Source organism: Erythrolamprus reginae, chromosome 1 (assembly GCF_031021105.1).
Source record: "Erythrolamprus reginae isolate rEryReg1 chromosome 1, rEryReg1.hap1, whole genome shotgun sequence".
NCBI classification, from domain to species: Eukaryota; Metazoa; Chordata; class Lepidosauria; order Squamata; family Dipsadidae; genus Erythrolamprus; species Erythrolamprus reginae.
This window is the reverse complement of record NC_091950.1, coordinates 9,822,417-9,840,125: the sequence shown is the minus strand read 5'-3', so window position 1 is coordinate 9,840,125 and position 17,709 is coordinate 9,822,417. Positions and strand designations below refer to the sequence as shown.

The following is a 17,709-nucleotide window of genomic DNA, read 5'->3' as shown; positions in this document are numbered from 1 at the left end:
ATTGAGATCCTCTTTCCCCCTAGGCCTTTACAATTCTATGCATGGTATGTCTGTATGTATGTTTGGATTTTATAATAATGGGTTTTTAAACTGTTTTTAGTATTGGATTATTATTATATGCTGTTTTATTATTGCTGTTAGCCGCCCCGAGTCTCTGGAGAGGGGCGGCATACAAATCCAATCAATCAATCAATCAATCAATCAATCAATCAATAATATCAAAGTAAAAAGTTGAAGAGGTATATTATTACTTTATTCTGTTGTGCCAGAAAACCAGGTCAATGCTTTTTTCTTATTCTCGGCTCCTTTCCCTCCTTTCCTGTTATGTATAAGTTGGCAAACTAAGCTAAATTTGGGACAAAAGAATGTTGCATGAGAGAGGACGGATTAAATTTACTGGCTGGGTTTGTGCGTCACACCTCTGAGAATTCCCCCAAATGAACTGAGTATATATGTTGCAGCAAGCAGCTGTGAAATTGGTCATTAAGTGAAGCCGAGGGGGGGGGAGACAGGGAGGGTCTCTTGGATATTGTGAGCCCGGACACCACCGCTGCCTGTTGTGTGAGCTTCAGTATTGGAGCACCCACAACTTCTGAAGGCATGTTGTTCCACTGTTTGATTGTTCTAATTGTTCTGCGTGGACTTCCACTCCCAGAATTCCCCAGCCAGGATGCTTTAAGATGGGTGGACTTCAACTCTCTGAATTCCCAGCTGTCATTATTATTATTATTATTATTATTATTATTATTATTATTATTATTATTTATTAGATTTGTATGCCGCCCCTCTCCGAAGACTCGGGGCGGCTCACAACAGTCATAGAAACAATATAACAGTGAAACAAATCTAATATTAAAATAAAACATATCTAAAACCCCAGCAATTTAAAACCATACAACACATACATACCAAACATAAAATATAAAAGCCTGGGGGAGGTGTCTCAGTTCCCCCATGCCTGGCGATAAAGGTGGGTCTTGAGTAATTTGCGAAAGACAAGGAGGGTGGGGGGGCGTTCTGATCTCTGGGGGGAGTTGATTCCAGAGGGCTGGGGCCGCCACAGAGAAGGCTCTTCCCCTGGGGCCCGCCAAACGACATTGTTTGGTCGACAGGACCCGGAGAAGGCCAACTCTGTGGGACCTTATCGGCCGCTGGGATTCGTGCGGTAGAAGGGGGTTCCGGAGGTCATGCTTCAAGATGGGTGGGCAATATTGGAGAAATGAAACTATACCCCACCCCCCTGCAGCCAGGTCACCAAGCCACAAAAGTTAGGGACCCTTGTGTTAAATCAGGAAATTTCTCTTGATTTTGAAGCTGGGTCCACCTGCTGTAGCTTCCTGCCTCAGCCTCAAGAGTAATAAATCCCTCTACCTTTACAGGGAGTCCTTGGTTCACTTAGTGACTGTTGAAAGATATAATGGCACTGAAAAAAAGTGACTTAACACGCCTTTTCATATTTATGACTGTTGCAACATCCCTGTAGTCATGTAATCCATGTAACTACCGTATTTTTTGGAGTATGAGATGCACCGGAGTATAAGAAGCACCTTTGTTTTGGGGGAGGAAAATAGGAGGGGAAAAAAGGTATTCATGTGGTTAGCATCCCTTAGCCTGGTCAGCTTCAGCACATTATTTTATCCCCTGGTTAGGGCTGGAAAACACCTTATTTGGAGGGAGTAGCAATGAAAACAAGCCTGCAAAGACTTAGGGCTGGGGGAAAAAATCTTCCTGGGGGAGCAGCAATGAAAACAAGCTTGCAAAGGGCTGGAAAAAACCTTACTGGGGGAGCAGCAGTGAAAACCAGCCTGTAAAGACTTAGGGCTAGAAAAAACACCTTAGAAACAAAGAAGACTGACAGCAGAAAAAGACCTCATGGTCCATCTAGTCTGCCCTTATACTATTTACTGTATTTTATCTTAGGATGGATATATGTTTATCCCAGGCATGTTTAAATTCAGTTACTGTGGATTTACCAACCACGTCTGCTGGAAGTTTGTTCCAAGCATCTACTACTCTTTCAGTAAAATAATATTTTCTCATGCTGCTTTTGATCTTTCCCCCAACTAACTTCAGATTGTGTCCCCTTGTTCTTGTGTCCATCTTCCTATTAAAAACACTTCCCTCCTGAACCTTATTTAACCCTTTAACATATTTAAATGTTTCGATCATGTCCCCCCTTTTCCTTCTGTCCTCCAGACTATACAGATTGAGTTCATGAAGTCTTTCCTGATACGTTTTATGCTTAAGACCTTCCACCATTCTTGTAGCCCGTCTTTGGACCCGTTCAATTTTGTCAATATCTTTTTGTAGGTGAGGTCTCCAGAACTGGACACAGTATTCCAAATGTGGTCTCACCAGCATTCTATATAGCGGGATCATAATCTCCCTCTTCCTGCTTGTTATACCTCTAGCTATGCAGCCAAGCATCCTACTTGCTTTCCCTACCGCCTGACTGCATTGTTCACCCATTTTGAGACTGTCAGAAATCACTACCCCTAAATCCTTTTCTTCTGAAGCTTACTGGGGGAATAACAATGAAAACAAGCCTGCAAAGAGCTGGAAAAAGCCTTATTGGGGGAGTAGCAATGAAAACCAGCCTGCAAAGACTTAGGGCTGGAAAAAAACCTTCTTCAGAGGCAGTAGCAATGAAAACAAGCCTGCTAGCCTGGAAGAGCCAAGAAGATTGTTAGGGCTGGGGGGAAAATAACCTTTGAAAAATCTACATTCACAGTATAAGACACACCCAAATTTTCAGCCTCTTTTAGGGAGGAAAAAGGTTTGTCTTATACACCAAAAATACAATAAATTCACTTAACAACGGTGCCAAAGCAGGCCATAAAATGGGCAAAAACTCCCTTAAGAAATGTCTCGCTTAGCAACAGAAATTCTGGGCTCGATGAGTCGTAACTTGAGGACTTGCTGTTATGTTCTCCTCTTGGGTGAGGGAAGCAAGGCAGAAAGGCAGGCGGAAACTCAATGGCGTTGAGGATATAAATCTGTTTTTATTCATACAATTGCTCCATTTCCACGGGTGGGGGGAATTTAGGGGGGGGTGACCGTTTGACCAATATATGGAGAATAGGTGTGGGAGAAGGAAGGAAACTTTTTGGAGGGGATTTTACACACATACGCAACCCCGCACACACCAAGTTCTGCAAAAGGGGTGGACTTTCGGCAAGTCTTTTGGGCTAAATCCTTCTCCAAGAGGATGCAGCCAGATCCTATAAAATCAGTTTTTGCAACACTGGATCCGAGATGCAATAATCCTGCCTCCGATTCTCAGGATGCTCCTGATGCCACGGAAGACCGCCGTAAAAGGGAGCTCTTGGGTCCAAGGGTCATACGTGTGGCTTCCCCAAAATGTGTTATCCTTAAAGGTGCGCTCAAGTGGACCTCGGGATCTGCAAAAAAAGAAGAGTCCCCACCAAGAGCGACCCGAGGTGCCACCGCGTGTCTTCTCCAAGGCCAAGAATGGACGGTGCTCACAGTTCGTCGTGAGATTTTTCGGCCACGATCATCAGCTTGGAGAGTTCGGAGTGGAATTTTCCCTCGCGGTGAGACACTAGGAGTGGAGGGCAGGAAGATTAGAAATAGAATGGAAATGGGATAGGGATAGAAGAATTAGAATTAAAATTAGAATGAGAGAATTCAAATTAGAAAATTAGAATTAGAAAATTAGAACTAGAGAATTAAAATTAGAGAATTAGAATGGGAGAATTAGAATTAGAATTAAAATCAGAATGAGAGAATTAGAATTAGAAAAATAGAATTAGAGAGAATTAGAAAGAATTTAAATTAGGGAATTAGAAGGAGAGAATTAGAAGTAGAGTTAGAGAATCAGAATTAGAGAATTAGAATTAGAATTGATTAGAATTAAAAATGAGAAAGAATTAGAATGAGAGAATTGGAAAGAATTAAAATTAGGGAATTAGAAAATTAGAATTAGAGAATTAGAACTAGAGAATTAAAATTAGAGAATTAGAATGGGAGAATTAGAAATAGAATTAATTAGATTAAAATCAGAATGAGAGAATTAGAATTAGAAAAATAGAATTAGAGAGAATTAGAAAGAATTAAAATTAGGGAATTAGAAGGAGAGAATTAGAAGTAGAATTAGAGAATCAGAATTAGAGAATTAGAGAATTAAAAATGAGAAAGAATTAGAATGAGAGAATTAGAAAGAATTAAAATTAGGGAATTAGAGAATTAGAATTAAAATTAGAATGAGAGAATTAGAAGTAGAATTAGAGAAGTAGAATTAGAGAAATAGAATTAGAGAATTAGAGAAATAGAATTAGAGAATTAAAATTAGAGAATTAAATGAGGGAATTAGAGAATCAGAATTAGAGAACTAGAATTAATTGGAAATAGAATAGAAATCAAATAGAGTTGGAATGGACCTTGGAGGTCTTTTATTTCAGTTGGTTGAAAGAAGAGCAGCTGTCTAGAAGTCACAAGCAAACAAATAAACAAACTCACCTGCCCGTTCTGTGAACATGAATTCCTCCTCCTTTAATGGGATGTCGTTCTGTCCTCCAAGGCTAGCCGAGGACTGAAAGAAACAAACCCATCAGTCAGGAATGCGCAAAGGGCTCAACCCCAGCCCTATTTTAATGGCCTGTCACTGAGACGAGAGTGAAGTGGGCGCAAGGTTTTGGCAGCATTCAAAAAAATCAAGATGGCAGCCCCAACAACATGGGTGGACTTCAACTCCCATAATTCCCCAGGCAGCAAGCTGGCTGATGAATTCTGGGAATTGAAGTCCATTGATCCTCATGTTGTCCAGGTTGACAATCTCCGCTCTGGAGGCTGTGAGTGTGACTTGTCTGAGGGAAAAGGGAACCAAGCAGATGTAATTGTAACTGTGAGGGGATATGTCAATTGTGTGTCCATCTTTAATAATAATAACAACAGAGTTGGAAGGGACCTTGGAGGTTCTCTAGTCCAACCCCCTGCTTAGGCAGGAAACCTTACCCCACTTCAGACACGTGCTGCCCCTGCGCACAACCCCTCCCCGGGCCCCTGCACATGCGCACAGGCCTCACTGAAGCCTGGGAGAGTGAAAAAACAGCCAAACCGGAAGTTCGGAAAAATGCACTTCCGTTTTGCCCGTTGTGCTGTTTTTTACACTCCGGGACTTCAGGCAGCTTCCCTGAACCCTCCAGAGTGCAAAAAACAGCACAACGGGCAAAACGGAAGTGCATTTTTTGGACAATATAAACATTTTTGCTTCCAGAGCTTCGGGGAAACTTCTCTGAAGCATCCGGAGGTTCGACTGCTGTAATGCTCTCTACATGGGGCTACCTCTAAAGAGTGTTCGGAAACTTCAGATCGTGCAGAATGCAGCTGTGAGAGCAATCATGGGCTTTCCAAAATATGCCCATGTTACACCAACACTCCGCAGTCTGCATTGGTTGCCGATCAATTTCCGGTCACAATTCAAAGTGTTGGTTATGACCTATAAAGCCCTTCATGGCATCGGACCAGAATACCTCCGGGACTACCTTCTGCCGCACGAATCCCAGCGCCCGGTTAGGTCCCACAGAATTGGCCTTCTCCGGGTCCTGTCAACTAAACAATGTCGTTTGGCGGGACCCAGGAGAAGAGCCTTCTCTGTGGCGGCCCCGACCCTCTGTAACCAGCTCCCCCCAGAGATCAGAATTGCCCCCACCCTCCTTGCCTTTCGTAAAGTTCTTAAGACCCATCTCTGCCGTCAGGCATGGGGGAACTGACATATCTCCCCCGGGCCTATACAGTTTATACATGGTATGTTTGTGTGTTTGATTGCTTTTAATAATGGGGGTTTTAGTGTTTTTAAATTATTAGATTTGTTCTTACATTGTTCTTGTTATTGTTGTAAGCCGCCCCGCGTCTACGGAGAGGGGCGGCATACAAATCTAATTAAATTAAGTTAAGTTAAGTTAAGTTAAGTTAAATTAAATTAAATTAAATTAAATTAAATTAAATTAAATTAAATTAAATTAAATTAAATTAAATTAAATTAAATTAAATTAAATTAAATTAAATTAAATTAAATTAAATTAAATTAAATTAAATTAAATTAAATTAATAAAGAAAGAATGAATGAATGCATGCCAAGGCTGAAAATCAGCTAGCCAGCACGTGCAGGAACGCTGGAGCTGAAACATGGCAAAGTCTTGCGTGCCCTCCAATATGGCTCCGTTTGCCACCTGTGGCACATGTGCCCCAGGTTCGCCATTAGGAGTAAAAATCTATGTACCTCACCAGTCCTGATATAAGGGTGAAGCTGGTTGGGTGGTGCCCCCTGGCGGCCAGCAGAAAATATAGGAAGGGCCAAGGATTTTGTAGTAAGCAAACCCACGAACTGAGCTTGAGAAAGAGACTTTCCTCAACTCAAACTGGCATGTAACCTTCCCACCAGCCTCATTCAGATGGGACTCACGTAAGCCATGGCGTGCTGGATCTTGGCGCCTTTCATCTCGGCTTTAAACTGGGTGAAGAAGAGGTAAGATTTTCCTTGGGGCCTGAAAGAGAAGGGAAAAAAGAGGAGGGAGGAGGGGGGGGAAGAGAGGAAGAAAAGAAGAAGGAAGGAGAAGGGAAGAAGGAGGAGAAGAGGAAGGAGGAGGAAGAGAAGGAGGAGAGGAGAAAGAGGAGAAGAGGAAGGAGAAAAAGAAGGAGGAGGAGAGAAAGAAGAGGAAGGAGAGAAGAAAAGAAGGAGAGGGGAAAGAGGAGTAGGAGAAGAGGAAGGAGAAAAAGAAGGAGGAGGAGAGGAAGAAGAGGAAGGAGAGAGGAAGAAAAGGAGAGGGGAAAGAGGAGGAGAAGAGGAAGGAGAAAAAGAAGGAGGAGAGGAAGAAGAGAAGAGGAAGGAGAGAGGAAGAAAAGAAGGAGAGGGGAAAGAGGAGGAGGAGAAGAGGAAGGAGAAAAAGGAGGAGGAGGAGAGGAAGAAGAGGAAGGAGAGAGGAAGAAAAGAAGAAGAGAGGAAAGAGGAGGAGAAGAGGAAGGAGAAAAAGAAGGAGGAGGAGAGGAAGAAGGAGAGAGGAAGAGAAGAAGGAGAGGGGGAAAGAGGAGGAGGAGAAGAGGAAGGAGAAAAAGAAGGAGGAGGAGAGGAAGAAGAGGAAGGAGAGAGGAAGAAAAAGAGGAGAGGGGAAAGAGGAGGGGGAGAAGAGGAAGGAGAAAAAGAAGGAGGAGGAGAGGAAGAAGAGAAGAGGAAGAAGAGAGGAAGAGAAGAAGGGAGGAAGGAGAGGGGAAAGAGGAGGAGAAGAGGAAGGAGAAAAAGAAGGAGAGGAAGAAGAGGAGAGGAAGAGGAGAAGGGAGGAAGGAGAGGGGAAAGAGGAGGAGGAGAAGAGGAAGGAGAAAAAGGAGAAGAGGAAGAGAAGAAAGAGGAAGAGAAGAAGAGGAAGGAGAAGGCGAAGAGAAGGAGGAGGAGAGTAAAGATGAGAAAGAGAAAGGGGAGAAGGAGAAGAAGAGGAAGAAGAGAGGAAGAGAATAAGGGAGGAAGAAGGGAAGAAGGAGAAGGAAAAGAAGGAGAAGGAGGAGAAGAGGGGAAAGGGGAAGGAATAGAGGAGGAGGAAGGGAGGAAAAGGTAAGGAAACAAAATGAATTCAATTGAATTGCAAGTTTTATTTGGCCATCAGATTAGACACCAAAGGAGTTTCTCTCCAGCACAGAAACACTGATGTGTACTTTAAACATACCTGGGTTAAACATACCGTATTTTTCGGTGTATAAGATGCACCTTTTTCCTCCCTAAAAGAGGCTGATAATTAGGGTGTGTCTTATACTTTGCATGTAAGGGGGGGGGGATTTCAAGCCCTAACTAGCTCCTAATGATCTTCCCAGCTTTTACCTTTTTACTGTCTGCAAATAATGTTTTTCAAGCCCTAAGTCTTTGCAGGTTTTTTTTTTCATTGCTCTAACTAGCTCTGAGTAAGTTTCTGTCCAGCCCTCACCAGGTGCTAATGATGTTCCCAGCTCTTACCTGCTTGCAAGCTCTTTCATTGTTACTCTCTCTGAATAAGGTTTTTTTTAAGCCCTTAACCAGGGGATGAAATAATATGCTGAAGCTGACCAGACTAAGGAGGCTATCCAGATGAATACCCAATCTCCGAGACCGCCTTCTGCCGCACGAATCCCAGCGACCGGTGAGGTCTCATAGAGTTGGCCTCCTTAGGGTCCCGTCGACCAAACAATGTCACTTGGCGGGACCTAGGGGAAGAGCCTTCTCTGTGGGAGCCCCGGCCCTCTGGAATCAACTCCCCCCAGAGATTCGCACTGCCCCCTCCCTCCTTGCCTTCCGAAAGAGCTTAAAATCTCATCTTTGCCGCCAGGCTTAGGACTTTTAGATCTTCCCCTGACCACTGAATGCCTTAGTATGACTGCTGAATGTTTGGTTAATAAGTTAATTGTTTGGTTAATCTTCTCTTTTAATTGTTTTTAAATTGTAGTATTAATTGGATTACATTATTGTTCTGCTTTTATATATGCTGTGAGCCGCCCCGAGTCCTCGGAGAGGGGCAGCATACAAATCCAATTAATTAATGAAATGAATGAATGAATAAATAAATAAATAAATAAATAAATATTATTTTCCCTATTTTCCTCCCCAAAAACTAAGGTGTGTCTTATACTCCGAAAAATACGGTATATCCATCCAAAGATAAAATACAGGAAACAGTATAAAGGCAGACTAGATCAGTGTTTTTCAACCAGTGTGCCGTGGCACACTAGTGTGCCGTGAGACATGGTCAGGTGTGCCGCGAAGCTCAGAGAGAAAGAAAGAGAGAAAGAAAGAGTGAGAGAGAAAGAGAACAAGAGAGAAAGAAAGAGAGAGAGAGAACAAGAGAAAGAAAGAGAGAAAGAGAGAGAGAGAGCAAGAGAGAGAAAGAAAGCAAGAGAGAGAGAGAAAGACATAGAGGGGGGTAGGGAGGGGGAGAGAAAGAGAGCAAAAAAGAGAGGAAAGAAGGAAGAGAAAGAAAGGGATGGAGAGAGAGAGAAAGAAAGAGGAAGGAGAGAGAAAGAAAGAGGAAGGGAGAGAAAGAGGGAGGGAGAAAGAAATAGAGTGAAAGGGAGGAAGAGAGAGAGAGAGAATTCTTTTGTCCAAACTTTTTTTAGTCGCCCCCCACCACCACCACTCAATGTGCCCCAGGGTTTCATAAATGTAAAAAATGTGCCGCGGCTCAAAAAAGGTTGAAAATCACTGGACTAGATGGACCACGTAGTCTTGTTCTGCCGTCAATCTTCTATGTTTCTATGTTTCTACTTGCAAAGCCACAGAGGATGGTGATCACAATAATAACAACAATACCAGGAAGATTGAAAGAAGAGGATAGAAAGCATAAATATGAACGCAGGTAAAGCCCTCGACTTACAACCCCCAAAGGAACCCAAAATTTATGGCGCTGAGTGGGAAATGTGTCAGGTGAGGTTTTGCCCCACTTTATGACTCCACTTGCCATGTTTGTGAAGTGTGGCTGATCCGATTGTTCTTTCTGGGGAAGACAGGTGGTCCTCAACTTACAACCTTTCGTTTAGCGACTGCCCAAAGTTACCTTGGAAAAAAATGACTCAGGGTCGCTTTTCACACCTTAACCGCCATGTGCGGCAACCCCATGGGCCCGGGAGCAAAATTCAGGCAGTGGACACAGCTGACCCAGACTTATGATGGCTTAAGACCGGTATTGATTTGCTTGGGAGGAGAAATGTCATAAAATGAAGCAAATTCTAAGTCTAGTCCTAAGGCAGTGATGGCAAACCTTTCTTTCCTCAGGTGCCGAAAGAGCATGCACCTATGCTATTGTGCATGCGTGAGTGCCCACACCCATAACTACTGTAACGCTCTCTACATGGGGCTACCTTTGAAAAGTGTTCGGAAACTTCAGATCGTGCAGAATGCAGCTGCGAGAGCTGTCATGGGCTTCCCTAAATATGCCCATGTCACACCAACACTCTGCAGTCTGCATTGGTTGCCGATCAGTTTCCGGTCACAATTCAAAGTGTTGGTTATGACCTATAAAGCCCTTCATGGCATCGGACCAGAATATCTCCGAGACCGCCTTCTGCCGCACGAATCCCAGCGACTGATTAGGTCCCACAGAGTTGGTCTCCCCCAGGTCCCGTCGACTAAACAATGTTGTTTGGCAGGTCCCAGGGGAAGAGCCTTCTCTGTGGCGGCCCCAACCCTCTGGAACCAGCTCCCCCCTGAGATTAGAACTGCCCCCACCCTCCTTGCCTTCCGCAAACTCCTTAAAACCCACCTCTGCCGTCAGGCATGGGGGAACTGAAATATCTTCCCCAGGCCTATACTGTTTATGTATGGTATGTTGTGTGCATGTTTTTTTTAAAATTATGGGTTTTTAGCTTTCTAATTATTGAATTTGTATTATATATTGTTTTCTGTTGCTGGTGTGAGCCGCCCCGAGTCTGCGGAGAGGAGCGGCATACAAATTTAATAAATAAATAAATAAATAACTCAATGCCTGGGGATGGCGAAAACACCTTCTCCCACACATGAACACCTGCTGGAGGCCAGAAACGGCCTGTTTTCCAAATTCTGATGGGCCAAGTAGGCTCGTGTTTCATTCTCCCAGGCTCCAAAGGCTTCCCTGGAGCTGGGAGGATAAAAATGCCCTCCTCATCCCCCCAAAGGCTCTCTGGAAGCCAAAAATGCCCTCCCAGAGCCTCTGCGCGAGCCAAAAATCAGCTGGCCAGCACACACATGCACATCCATCCTCCCTCCATTATTCTAGTGCCGCCCCCGGAATCCAGGAAGTGATCACCTTGGCGTGCTTAGCAACCTGCCTGTATATGTGACATCAAAGCTCCGCCCCGGAATCTCTTTGTGGGATTCCCCAGCTCCTTTTGCTTGCGGCACCGCAAGTAAAGGGAGGTCTTTTCATGTAAACATTTTTTTTAAAGTTTTTACGTGAAAGGACGCCGCAGCGGTGCCACAAGCAAAGGGAGGTCCTTTCACGTAAAAATTTAAAAAAATATTTTTACACGGAAAGACCTCCCTTTGCTTGCAGCGCCACTGCAGCATCCTTTTTCGTAAAAATAAAAATAAATAAAAATAAAAAACGATGGGATTCCGGGGGCGGAGCTTTGACGGCATGGACCGTTTGGGTTTGGGCGAACTTTGCGTGACGTTTGTCCGAACTCACTGAACCTGAACACCGTTGGGTTCGCCCGTCACTTGTTGTGGTTAGCTCTGGCCCTGCTCCTGCCCCAAGGACTGTGGATGTGGGGGAGACATCCACATGCTGCAGGCCTGTTTTGCCCCCGATGGAATCTGCTGGTGAAGACTCCTCTGACCAAGAAGACATGAGTGACAGGGAGGAGGAGAGTGGGGCAGACAGCTCAGAAGGAGATCACTTATCTAGCTCCTCCTTGGATTCAGAACAAGAGTTAATGATACAGCCACGCATGCGGAGAGCGATGCATAGGCAGCAACAACTGAGAGATTATTATCAAAGAAAATGAGGCCACCTGTGGTTGGGTGGGGCTGTGGTAATTAGTGAGGCTGCTATAAATAGCAGCCTGTGGGTTCGGCCATTGTGGAGGATTATCTGATCGTTGCGTTTCGTGCCTGCTTTACTGACTTTGACCTTTTGTGTGCTGATTTTTCCCCGTTTGAAACTAAACCAGAGCAAAGTGTGTTTCACTTTGTGAAAGAAGAAGGACTGTGAATTGCCTCACAGCTGCAAGCTAAGTATCACAGAACTGATAAGGGACTTGTACAAATTACCAGTTTGTTTAGAGACGAGTGCTCTTGGCTATACCAAAAGAGGGCTTAGTTAAAGTGAATTTTCATTATAAAGAACATTGTTTTGAATTTTCAAATGTGTATGTGTCTGAAATTTGTACCTGTGAATTTTTGGGAGGAGTCTACCAGAGAGGCCGACAGAACATCACTACTTGTGTGCCAGTAGATATGGCTCTACATGCCACCTGTGGCACCCGTGGCATAGGTTCGCCATCACTGTCCTAAGGCAAGGAACTACTTGTAAAGCTTACGCAATAACAGGGTGGAAAAAGAAGACATACCTCCAGATTGAACAGGAAAATAACTTCGTGTCTTCGCTGACCCCAATAATCATTTCCCATTGCTGAAATCAGACAGAAGGGCAAAGGTCAATAAATGAATAGAACAGAATAGAAAATAGAATTGAATTGAATTACAAAATAGAATAGAATTACAGAACAGAGAATTCCAGAATAGAATAAATAGGGCATATAGAGAATAGAATATATAGAAAATAGAATATATAGAAAAAAGAATAGAATATATAGAATAGAAAAAATAGAATATAGAATTACATAACAGACTATAGAATAGAATTCTAACAGTATAGTTCTAATAGAACTAACACTGGAAATTTTAAAAAAAAATCAGAATACTATAAATGTTGGGACATTGTTGTGGTTAGCTCTGGCCCAGCTCCTGCCCCAAGGAATGTGCAGGTGGATGTGGGGGAGACATCCACATGCCGCAGGCCTGTTTTGCTCCCGGTGGAATCTGCCGACGAAGCCTCCTCTGACCAAGGAAGCGTGAGTGACAGGGAAGAGGGGAGTTTGGCAGACAGCCCAGGAGAAGATCAATCATCTGTATCATCCCTGGATTCTGAACAAGAATTAATGACCCACGCATGCGTAGAGTGATGCATAGGAGAAAACAACTGAAGGATTATTACAAGAGAAAATGAGGCTACCTGTGGTTGGGTGGAGCTGCTGTAATTAGTGCTACAGATAAAAGAACAGCGTGCTGGTTTAGCCTTGTGGCAGTTTATCCGATTCATTGTTTCGTCAAGATCGTGGTTTGTGTGCTGTTCAAGATTGTGTGTGGACTTTCTGGACTTTAGAATTGGACTCAATTTCCCAGTTATTGGGTGAGAAATTGGATTGCATTTAACCTGTGCCTTGTGTGTACCAGCAAATCCCTTTGACATTTAAAAAGGGAGCTGTTTTATGGGAGTTCAGTTTTGCAAAATGCGGACGTCTCGTCTAGATCCACACAGAATGGATCACAAGGATTGATTGAAAGAAAAAAGAAAGTCACCTCGTTCGTCCCACCTTGAGCTGCGTAGGTAAAAGTGCAGGTAACATCTCCCTGCAGATAATAAAAACACAAGAAATGGTAAGGAAGCAAAAACACAAATGCCCAATTAGAGGCAATCCTTGGTTTACGACCACAATTTCCGCCATTTAAAGTGAGAACATGGGTTCAGGGAGTTTTGCCTAATTTTACCACCCTTGCTTGCCGCAGCGGTTTGGTGAATCATTGCCATGGTTTAAGTTCGTAACATGGTCGTTAAGTGAATCTTGGCTCCCCGGTGGACTTTGCTGGTCAGATCGCAAAATGGGATCGTGTGGCTTTCACGGTTAAGGAAGAACTAGAATTCATGTAATCTCCTGAACTGGAATTCAGTCTGCTGGTGATTGGCCCAAAGTCACCTAGCCAGCTTTCATGGCTAAGGAAGAACTAGAATTCACAGTCTGCTGGAGATTGGCCCAATGCCTTAATCGCTAAACCCATATTCCAGTGTTTCCCAACCTTGGCAACTTGAAGATATTTGGACTTCAACTCCCAGAATTCCCCAGCCAGTGAATGCTGGCTGGGGAATGCTGGGACTTGAAGTCCAAATATCTTCAAGTTGCCAAGTTTGGACGGTAAGATTCAGGCTCTCTTAAATCTCGACCCATCTTCGGAATAGTAATGATTTCTGAAAGCTTCCATGTCTGCGGGATATCACGATTTAACAATATATTATTGAACAATTTCCCCAAAGGCGGCAACAATACATTCACATAAGTTTTATAGAATTCCCCTGTAAACCGATCCAGCCCCGGTGCTTTGGCTTGTTTTAACCCTTTAATTACTCTAGCAATTTCATCTTGTGTAATTTCTGCGTTCAAAATTCGTTTGTCTTCTTCACTATTTTCCCAACTTCTTTATACAAATCTTCATAATATTTCCTCATTATCTCCTCTAACTGCTCATTACCATATCTAACCACTCCACTAGTGTCTCTCAATGCTAAAATACATGATTTTTCTTTCCTCTTCTTCAGATATCTCACCATTTACTGCCATATTCAATTTCTTGCTGTAAGCTACACTAGCAGCAATGAACATTGATGTAGATATATTTAACAAATACATATTTCTATCAATAATAACCCATTTCCCGTATTGCACAACAATTTCCAGACATACTACCGTGTTTTCCCCAAAAATAAAACTATATGCCTTATATTTCTTTTTTGAACCCTGAATAAGTGCTTGGCCTTATTTCCATGCACTTGAAATCCCATCACAGTTCTCCTAAAGGCTTGGGGGGAGGGGGGGTAAAAGTAGCCAAGCAACTTTGCAGTGTCCTTAGAATCCTCCCGTCTCCAGCCACCTTCCTCCTAAAAGCTCTGGGTAAGGGAAGTAAAAAGTGACCGAGCAACTTTGCAGTGTCCTTAGAAACCTCGTTTCTCCAGCCAGGGTTCTCCTAAAGGCTCTGGGGAGGAGGGGGGAAAGTAGCCGAGCAACCTTGCAGTGTCCTTAGAATCATCCAGTCTCCAGACAGCATCCTCCTAAAGACTTGGGGGGGGGGCACTTCATGAACTCAATCTGTCTAGTCTGGAGGACAGAAGGGAAAGTGGGGAACATGATTGAAACATTAAAATATGTAAAAGGTTTAAATAAGGTTCAGGAGGGAAGTGTTTTTAATAGGAAAGTGAACACAAGAACAAGGGGGCACAATCTGGGGTTAGTTGGGGGAAAGATCAGAAGCAACGTGATAAAATATTACTTGACTGAAAGAGTAGTAGATGCTTGGAACAACCTTCCAGCAAGATGTGGTTGGTAAATCCACAGTAACTGAATTTAAACATGCCTGGGATAAACATAGATCCATCCTAAGATAAAATACAGGAAATAGAATAAGGGCAGACTAGATGGACCATGAGGTCTTTTTCTGCCATCAGTCTTCTATGTTTCTATATTTCTATCAGAAAAGGAATTTTTTCACAGAGAAACAGAGAATTCAGACAACCAAAGACTCAACTTTGAGTTCAGACAACCAAAGACTCAACTTTGGCGGTATCTACGAGACCGCCTTCTGCCGCACGAATCCTAGCAACCGGTTAGGTCCCACAGAGTTGGTCTCCTCTGGGTCCCGTCAACTAAATAATGTCGTTTGTCGGGACCCAGGGGAAGAGCCTTCTCTGTGGCGGCTCCGAGCCTCTTGAATCAGCTCCCTCCAGAGATTAGAACTGCCCCCACCCTCCTTGCCTTTCGTAAACTCCTTAAAACCCACCTCTGTCGGGGAACTGAAACATCACCCCCTGCCTATGTAGTTTTTTGTGTATGATATGATTGTATGTATGTTTTCATATATTGGGGTTTCTTGCTTTTTTTAAAGAATTTTTAAATGTATTATTGTTATTTTAGATTCTAACTACAGTATTAGATTTGTCATTATATATTGTTTTTATCATTGCTGTAAGCCGCCCCAAGTCTACGGAGAGGGGCGGCATAAAAATCTAATTAATTAATTAATTAATTAATAAATAATAATAATAATAATAATAACAACTTTTGTCACTAGTCAAGGACCACCTGGTAATCACAGGGAGTTCAGATCCTCGACTTATAACCGTTCCTTTACTGACCATCTGAAGTTATAACAGCACTGAACCCCACCCCCCTTTCCACACTTAACAATGGTGTTATTAACTTAATGGCTGCAACCATTCACTTAACTGTAACAGGAGAGATCGTAAAATGGGGCAAAACCTAACTTAACAAAATGTCTCTCTTAGCAACATCAATTCTGGGATCAATCATGGTCTTAAGTTGAAGACCACCTGTACTTTATATCAGGGGTCTCCAACCTTGGCAACTTTTAAGACTTGTGGACTTAAACTTGCAGAATTCCTCGGCCAGCTTTGTTTTAAAGTTGCCAAGGTTGGAGACCCCTGCTTTATATAATATTTTTTAGAAGTTGTAAGATGCTGTAGTTTTGTATGTGTGTTTGTGTTTGTTTGTTTGTGTGTGTGTGTATTTGCGGTTTTTTCTTGTTGTTTTTTTCTAGGTATTGTTTTCCTTTTTTTTGTATATGTCATAAGCACCAGCTTTTTTAAAAAAAAATCAATAAAAATCCTTTTTAAATTTTTTTTAAAACTTCAGCAATAACCCTGAGGAGAAAAAATAAGTGCAATTAATATGCTATTAGTATACAATAAGAATAAAATAAATAAATACAATAAAAAAGAAATTATAATAGAAATGTTGGAAATTATTCGAAAAGAACTTTAAAGGGGCAGCCACATAAATGTGAAAAATTAAGAGGAGAAGACCACAGCATAAATGGAGCCAATGGCAAGGGCCTTCGTCTTATAGGCAGGAGGAAAACCGTAGCAGAGGCTCTAACCACCCATTTACCGCGGGGTAAGTTTGGGGCACCCACTAAAAACTACAATTCTGCATTTAGTTCCACTTTCTACGGAATCTTGGCCGGGACATGCCAAAACGCTCCGTCTCTCTCCGCCTTCGGCTCCTAACAGACCAATCACTGCACCAGAAAAAAGACCCTCCTTTCCCTTCCACCAATCCGAAGCTATCTTTTCGGGGCGCAAGACTCAAGCCATCCAATCAGCAGGCGCCACCTGATTCTCTGCCCCCCGTTTCGTTCGCTCTCACCAGATTTTGAGAATACGAATGAACCATCCCGCCTGGTCTGACATCGAAGTCGGCCGAGATGGGCTCCTGCTTTGCCCCGACCGACGAGAGAAGGAGTTGCAGGAGGAAGAAGAAGGACGCCCAACTGTCCCAAAGCCTCTGGTTGCCGAGTAACCTGGGCGCCACCATCTTGGAAAAAGAAACGAAAAAAAAACCGTAGCCAGCTGATTGAACTACGGAATGCTGGAGCAGCCAAAGCGCGTTTTAACTGTTCAGCGCAGGCGCCTCTGTTTCCGGAAAGTCAAGGCGGCCATCTTATAAGGGGGCGCCGGCGGATATTCAGTGGGAGTTACCAAATCTGGGCTGCAAAGTACGGAGAACCTGTAGAGGGCGGCAAAGAATGCCAAAATCAGGGCCTAGCTGCTGCCATTGGCTAGCAGGAGGATTCTGGGAGTTGGAGTTCACACAGCTTCACTTGGCCTAAATTGCATAAGCTACTTGCACAGCAGTAGAAAATCTCGTTATTTGCAAATTTGTCTGAATAATTGTTGCATTGACTTATCTCCCTGTGTATAAACAACCGGTACTGGATGCAACATCAGCAGGACAAGTGAGATGAGGCGACAGCTACATTAAATAAAATATTTTAAAATAAGAAGCGGGCGGTAGCTGTATTACTATTAGGACCCAATGAAACCGCTACAAAAGCTAGAAAATTCAGAAGATCGGGAAGGAGGAACAAAGAGCCAATTTGGTCTAGGCCAGTGATGGCGAACCTTTTTTCCCTTGAATGTGTGTGCACGCTATTGTGTATGCACGAGTGCCCACACCCATAATTCAATGCCTGGGGAGGGCAAAAACAACTTTCCCCACCCTTGTTTCTTGTTTTTCTGTACATGCTGTGATTCGCCCCGAGTCCTTGGAGAGGGGCGGCATGCAAATCCAATTAAATCTAAATCTAAAATTTTTTTCTTCAGTTGATGCAGAACAAAAGATGACCTTGGGCTCTGAGAAAGGAATTTGTTGTGGCTAGTAAATTCCCTCTCATTCACTACCCCTCCCAAT

At 43.3% G+C, this 17,709-nt stretch overlaps 1 protein-coding gene across 1 annotated transcript; it reads right to left on the bottom strand.

Moving 5' to 3' along the window:
* Nucleotides 1-2,982: 2,982 nt before the first annotated feature.
* On the bottom strand, nucleotides 2,983-16,918 carry MYDGF (myeloid derived growth factor). Its single transcript, XM_070732091.1, has 6 exons — nucleotides 16,666-16,918; nucleotides 13,034-13,084; nucleotides 12,022-12,083; nucleotides 6,425-6,506; nucleotides 4,480-4,552; nucleotides 2,983-3,562 (listed from the first exon to the last, which is right to left on the bottom strand). Exons 1-6 carry the CDS (start codon nucleotides 16,831-16,833, stop codon nucleotides 3,483-3,485), a joined length of 516 nt encoding a protein of 171 aa, XP_070588192.1. The 5' UTR covers nucleotides 16,834-16,918; the 3' UTR covers nucleotides 2,983-3,482.
* Between the last annotated feature and the right edge of the window lie 791 nt (nucleotides 16,919-17,709).

Excerpts from the sequence above, each read along its gene's own strand:
- MYDGF (XM_070732091.1), bottom strand. The coding sequence starts at position 16,833 with ATGGTGGCGCCCAGGTTACTCGGCAACCAGAGGCTTTGGGACAGTTGG. Across the intron at positions 13,085-16,665 it reads ATTCGTATTCTCAAAATCTG|GGAGATGTTACCTGCACTTT; the intron begins GTGAGAGCGAAC and ends TATTATCTGCAG. Across the intron at positions 3,563-4,479 it reads CATGTTCACAGAACGGGCAG|TGTCTCACCGCGAGGGAAAA; the intron begins GTGAGTTTGTTT and ends CTCCACTCCTAG.